This window comes from Ursus maritimus, unplaced genomic scaffold (assembly GCF_017311325.1).
Source record: "Ursus maritimus isolate PB19 unplaced genomic scaffold, ASM1731132v1 scaffold_20, whole genome shotgun sequence".
In the NCBI taxonomy this organism is placed as follows: domain Eukaryota; kingdom Metazoa; phylum Chordata; class Mammalia; order Carnivora; family Ursidae; genus Ursus; species Ursus maritimus.
Window position 1 is genome coordinate 49,729,409 of NW_024424453.1, and position 5,998 is coordinate 49,735,406.

General features: G+C 44.5%; 1 protein-coding gene across 2 annotated transcripts; it reads right to left on the reverse strand.

Annotated features, from left to right (window-relative positions):
* Positions 1-274: 274 nt before the first annotated feature.
* Positions 275-1,020, reverse strand: LOC103680496 (myelin associated oligodendrocyte basic protein). Of its 2 annotated transcripts, none has more exons than XM_040636593.1 (2): positions 815-1,020; positions 275-524 (listed from the first exon to the last, which is right to left on the reverse strand). In XM_040636593.1, the coding sequence occupies exons 1-2, from the start codon at positions 1,018-1,020 to the stop codon at positions 275-277; spliced, it is 456 nt and encodes a 151-aa protein (XP_040492527.1). The 2 variants fall into 2 exon arrangements, with proteins under 2 accessions (XP_040492527.1, XP_008708220.1); XM_008709998.1 differs by having other exon boundaries at positions 275-530.
* Between the last annotated feature and the right edge of the window lie 4,978 nt (positions 1,021-5,998).

A 5,998-nucleotide genomic window follows, 5' to 3' on the forward strand; every position in this document is an offset into this window, starting at 1 on the left:
TGTTACTGGTATAGATACTGTGAGTTGATAAATTAATCAACTGTGGTCCTCATAGACAAAAGAAGCAATGGATACTGCCATCTGAAGTACTGTACCAGCAGCTCTATGAGGAAAACACAAGCCACACTAGGTATTTCAAATGAGGGGATTTAATGCAGGGATTGACACAGGTTTGGTAAGGCCAAGAGAGGGCCATTAGGGTAACCCAGATGTTAGTAAACACAGAGGGAGCTACTAACCTTAGGGCTGGGGGAACAAAAGGGAAGAGATGGTGTTACCAGAACCTAGAAGCTTTGATGGGGGACCCCCCACGGCTGGTGCCTGGCCCTCTCTGGGGGCTGCTGCGCGGCGGCTGCTTGGGCTTCTGAGGGGGGCGCTGCTTGGCTGGTGGTGGCCGGACCTCTGGGCGGGGGCGTGGTTGACGCTCAGACCTCGGAGGGGACCGTGGCTTGGCTGGTGCTCTGACCACCGCGGGGGGTGCAGCTGGTTGTTGCTTGGGCTTCTGAGGGGATGTTGCACGGCGTCTGGTGCTGAGGGGGCCAAAAGAAGCTGGAGGCTGGAGCCATGGCTCTCTTCTGCTGCTTAAGGGATACTGACACGAGCTGGAAACAGGGAGGCAGACCCTGCTCCCCCTCCCACCTTCCAATGGCCCTCCAGTACCTTCCAGTGGCAGAACCTAACTGGGAGTGGACTGCAGGGCACTGTGGGGAGAGCAGCCCAGAAATCACAGAGTGTAACAGGAGGGGGGCATGTTGCTGAGAGACCGCAGGCCAGTGCCCAGCCAGGTGTGGAGTGGGCAGTGCAGACCACTTACCTGGTCTTCTGGCAGGCACAGCAGATCCAGTCCTCTTCTTTCTTCTGGTAGAAACAGCCACTTTTACAGATGCTGTATTTCCGATCCACGATCTCACGCTTGGAGTTGAGGAAGGTGAATGGTGGGCAGCAATGTATGCTGAAGTGCTCTGAAAACTTCTGGTTCTTGGAGAGTCTGGGGCCCTCCTTAGTGGTTTTCTGACTCATCTCACTGGAAATCATTGAAGCAAGGAGTGGTGGGGAGACATAAAACAGCACATCAGGCAGGGAACTTTCTACTCAAGAAGCCTACTCCCTGCTATTCCCATAGTCCAATATTAACATTCAGCCTTGTCCTACACCCTGAATCTGGAAGACCAACTTCTTGCCCAACTCTATGGAAAGGAACTAAATTAAGGGTTTATTAATTTTTATTTGCATACTTTTTAATCATGTTTTCTGAAAATGGACACTTTTTCACTTACGTTTTAATGACCCATTTAGATGGGAAAAATTACAAAACCAAACATATCTGTAGTAAAATATTAGTCTAAGTTTAGGAAAGGCCTTTTCTCTAAAATAATAATAATAATAATAATAGTAATAAACAATAGTCTGGTACTAAAAACATAATCACCATTCATACAAAATTACTCCATAGCCATGAAAAAGAACGATCAACATGTTTGCATCTCACAAACAAAATGTTGAACAAAAAAAGCTCGACACAAAGGAATACAAGCTGTATAACTCAATCTACATGAGGTTCAAAACTAGACTAGCAAAGCTAGTCTATGGTGCTAGAAATCAGAATGTAGCTGTGTTTGAAGAGGTGAAGTCTGGCTAGGAAGGGGCATCAGGGAGCCCACTGAGGCCAGAAAATGTTCTGGGTCTGGATCTGAGAGGGATCACTTGGGGGCACATGCATGTCAAAATTCATTGTGGAGCACCTGGGTGGCTCAGTCGGTTCAGCATCCAACTCTTGGTTTTGGCTCAGGTCATGATCTCAGAGTCGTGAGATCAAGACCCACCCCTGGCTCTGTGCTGGGAGTGGAGCCTGCTTAAGATTCTCTCTCTCTCTCTCTGTCCCCCCCGCCACCAAAAAATATTCAGTGAGCTACACACAAATTTTGTGCATCTTTCTATTTACTTCAGCTTATTTCAGTTAAAAAGAAAGAGGAGAAAGGGGATGAGTGGATGGAGGAGGAGTCAAAGAGAAATTTGAGACTTGAAAAAACTCACAAACAGGGATAAAAAATTTAATTACTACAACATGCTTTTTAGGAATGTGACAAATGCAGAAATAGTCCTACCTAACATTACAAACACTGTAGCACACAGGGGACTTAAAGGACTATTTATCAACAAAAGTCAACAAATATACACAGGTGACATGTGTGTATTAGATGCTGAGAATGTCCTTGATCTCAACAAACCCAAGGTCAAGTTGGACACACAGTGGTGCTGTATGTAATTACAGTGTGACAGTGATCAATAGAAGTATGTACAAAGGTTGAGGGAAGTGCCGAGAAGGGAGGGATTCTTTGAAGATAGAACAGATGATCTGGGTTTTAGGGATGAATACATTAAAAACAACTAAGTTACACTGAGGGGATATTCTAATTCTGGTTTTTGATGGGGCCATCTTCTGTAAATAGAAATGAGGGCTGAGGAGCAAGTTGAGTGCAGTTAAGAAAATAAAATAAATTTTTTTTTTTTTTGCATCTCAGTTTGTATAGTCCATACCATGCGTTAAACCTGTTAGGTGTGTTGCAAATGTTCTTTCCAGGAGTTGCACCTGCTTTTATTATGCAAAAATATTTTTATGTAGTTAAGTTTCTTAGTACTTTAACCACTCCATCAACTTTTATACATAGTCAAGTGTATCCCATTGTAAAAGAAAAGTCCCTCTCGATCCCACTTTCATATCTATTCTCTTCTCTATAACTTCTCCTCTCTATAGGAAAAGTTCTTGAAAAATTATCAATACTCTTTTTCTCCATTTCTACATCTCCTCCTCTGTGTACTCCAAAATGGCTTCTGTTCCTTCCTTCCCAAAGAAAAATGCTTCTCCATAGCCTCCCAGAGACCTCCATGCTGTCAAACCAGTTGTCTTCTTCTTTGATTCCTCTCTCCATCTGAAGGGTTCCTCTCCTGTCATACTAGATTCTCCTAGAGTCCCTTCTCCATCTCCAACCCCTCTTTACCCCTTGTATAAATGCTCACCTGCTTTATCCAAAACTTTTAATGTTACAGTTCTTCAAGATACAGTAAACACTAAGTGATTAATGGGGTTACCTTCAACCATTCAATTCAACCCTTATATACTTAGGTAAAGCCAGCACAGTGCTCAGCTGCTGTCATGGACACACAGCTGAATCATGCTTAGTCCAGTCCTCAAGAAAGTTATCCACAAGCTGGGGAGATAGGCAAGGATGCACATAGGGTGTTGACAGCCACAAAACCCATTTATTGGGCCAAAATATGTACCAGACCCTGAGGAAGTAAAAGGGATGGATCAGATAAACATCCTGCTAACACTGAGCTCACAGCGTAGATGGAGGAATGTTGCATAGATGTCAGTAACCAGGATACAAGGAAAGCATGCTCTGCAACATGAGAATATGTGGGTAAATTGATGTGGAAGGTTCACAGGAGAGGGGCAATATGCTGGGCTGGGGAAGCAGGTAAAGCATCATGGGGACAAACATTACATCTCACCCTAATGTTTGGACAGTCAAAGATAAGAGTTTGTGGAGGGATGGGGATGGTTGATACCTAAGAAAGACACAGAGGGGTCAACTACACTCCCTCGGAGAGGCCACCCTGTCTGCAGTACAGGATGCAGATGATAAGGCAGGAGAGGAGTTACCTATCACCATGAAGGATTTAGTCCTGGTGACTAGGAGATTGTCATGCCATCAGATCATCAGTAGTCTAAATAGACGAGATGGTGGGAGATCATCTCATTGTCTGGGATACTGTGAGTTGAAGGCACTCAGGACATTCATGGGGAAGTGGGCATCCAGAACGCAGCCACTATGGCCTTCATCTTGAGAGTCCCTCACCTTATGGAAGAGGCACAGCCTTGGGAATGGATGTGGTATGAACTGAGCTAAGCGAGAAGCCAGGCCAGGGAAGGCTCCCCCGGCGGTGGGGAGGGGAAGTAGTGGGCCTACCTTCAAGCTGCCAGGAGAGGGACAAGGGAAGAAGGAGAAGCAGAGGCAGCCAGAGAGGTGGGAGGAGCCGATGCCTCTTAGATGAGGAATTTCCAAATTTGTAGAGAAGGACATGGTCAGCGGTACCCAAAGAAACAGTTAGTGCAAACAGGCATTTTTAGACCAATGAGAAACTGAAGTTGATTCTTAGGATCTGATTCATCATAAGACCCTTAAAGCTTTGCCAAATTCCTACCCAGGTCCTGCACAATGTGGCAAAGTTCAGCTCAAGCATCTGCTCTCAGGGGAAATGATGAAACACTCCAGGACTAACCTGCAGGAGTCATTTCTTTAGACTCTCAGCACATGGAGACAATGTTACTCAACCTTTCACAGCCAACCCGGACATTCCCCCAATTCCTCCAGCTTCCTGGAATCCTCTTCTCCCAAATGGTTCAGGCATTCATCACAAATAGCAGAAAATCTAGCACATGTTCCAAATTTTTAAGAAAGACTAGCATGGGCTAAGAGGGAGATTTAAAGTCTCCTGTGACTCTGAATTCCTGCTCTGCCTGAATTCTCAATTCCCACCCACTCGACGCGATGCCTTGGCCAACCCCATGCCTATCCAGACCTTCACCTAGAGAACTCTTTCCCCAGCACCGTCAGGAGAAAGTTCTCAAATTCTCTTTCCATGACTTTATTCATCCTCTGCCTTCCCCTACCATGTCCAGCAGGGGGCAGCCTCACCTCCTGCTATCCTCTGTGCGTGGTTCACGACAGAAAAAGCAGTTCTCTTCCCTGGACCCTGACATTCTTCTAGGGCAATGAGCTGAAAATTCATACCCTCCTTCCCTTAGTAAAATGTTTATAGTCTGTGGAAAGGTTCTGGCTACTATTTCTCCTGGTAGCAGAAATACAGCGTTTAGCTGGAGTACCTGATTAATTGCAAATACGCACTGCCTCTCCAACTCTTTGCCCCCACCTTGCTCCAGTTTAGGAATGCTAAGCCCCACATGCTAAGCAATAGCGATACGCAGGTGAATCATCCTTTCCCAACACTCCAGGCTTACTGGTAATTTAGTTATAACCACAGCTAAATAACTCACATCAGAGGCAAGAACTCACATTTACTGAACATCTATTGTATGGTGGTTTCTTCATGCGCTTTACCTGGCTTTAGAACACGGGCATTATCACCAACAAACTAAAGATGAGGGAAGCTAAGGAACAGGACCAACTTCATAAATCCGGAAAGAGACAGACAAGGGATATGAATCCATGTCTGTGTGACTCTAACATCCTGTGTCCTTTGACCAAGCCCAACACTATTTGTGCCCCCTGTGCTCAGCCCTCCTCTCCCCAGAAGCCTGGACTTTGGGGGACTAGAGAGGGTCCAGGGGAATAGGATAAGACTGCATAGATGCAAGGGTCTCTGTCCTAGGGTGAGAAAACCTGTAAGTTGGAGAAACAGCTCACTGAAGAAGGAAGGGTAGAGAATGGGTTTGGGAACGTCATACAGCATGGCAGCCTGGACCTCCCTGCTAGAGCTAGAGGTGCATGATGGGACGCCAGAATGTAAACTCTGAATGTCCTGAAGGCAGTGTGACCCCTGGGGGCTTCCTCCATCCCTCCCCAACCAGCCCTTAGTGGGTTTTAAAATCTATATTTATTGTTGAGAATTAGAAAATTTGGATGGATAAAAATAATAAAAATTCCTAAAATTGTATCCCATAGTTAACCACTTACAAAATATTTAACATTTTTTTTCTTTGATAATATTTACATATAAATATATATTTAATAAAATGTAGGACCATATCTTACATACTGTTCAGGTTTATATACTTGGAAAATCATCCACTTTCTTTCAGTTTTATAGATATACACATTATTTATAGTATTCGTATGGCTTTTAAAATCAGTGATAAATTTATAGTTCTAGCTCCCTTTATAGTTCATATCAATGTGCATCTTGTCTCATTTTTCTTGAGTCATCTTGCCAGCAGTTATCCTACTTTATTACTCTTTTCAAAAGCAAGCTCTTG

Coding starts and splice junctions, on each gene's coding strand:
- LOC103680496 (XM_008709998.1), bottom strand. CDS start 1,020: ATGAGTCAGAAAACCACTAAGGAGGGCCCCAGACTCTCCAAGAACCAG. Junction 531..814: donor TGTGCCTGCCAGAAGACCAG/GTAAGTGGTCTG, acceptor TGGCCCCCTCAG/CACCAGACGCCGTGCAACAT.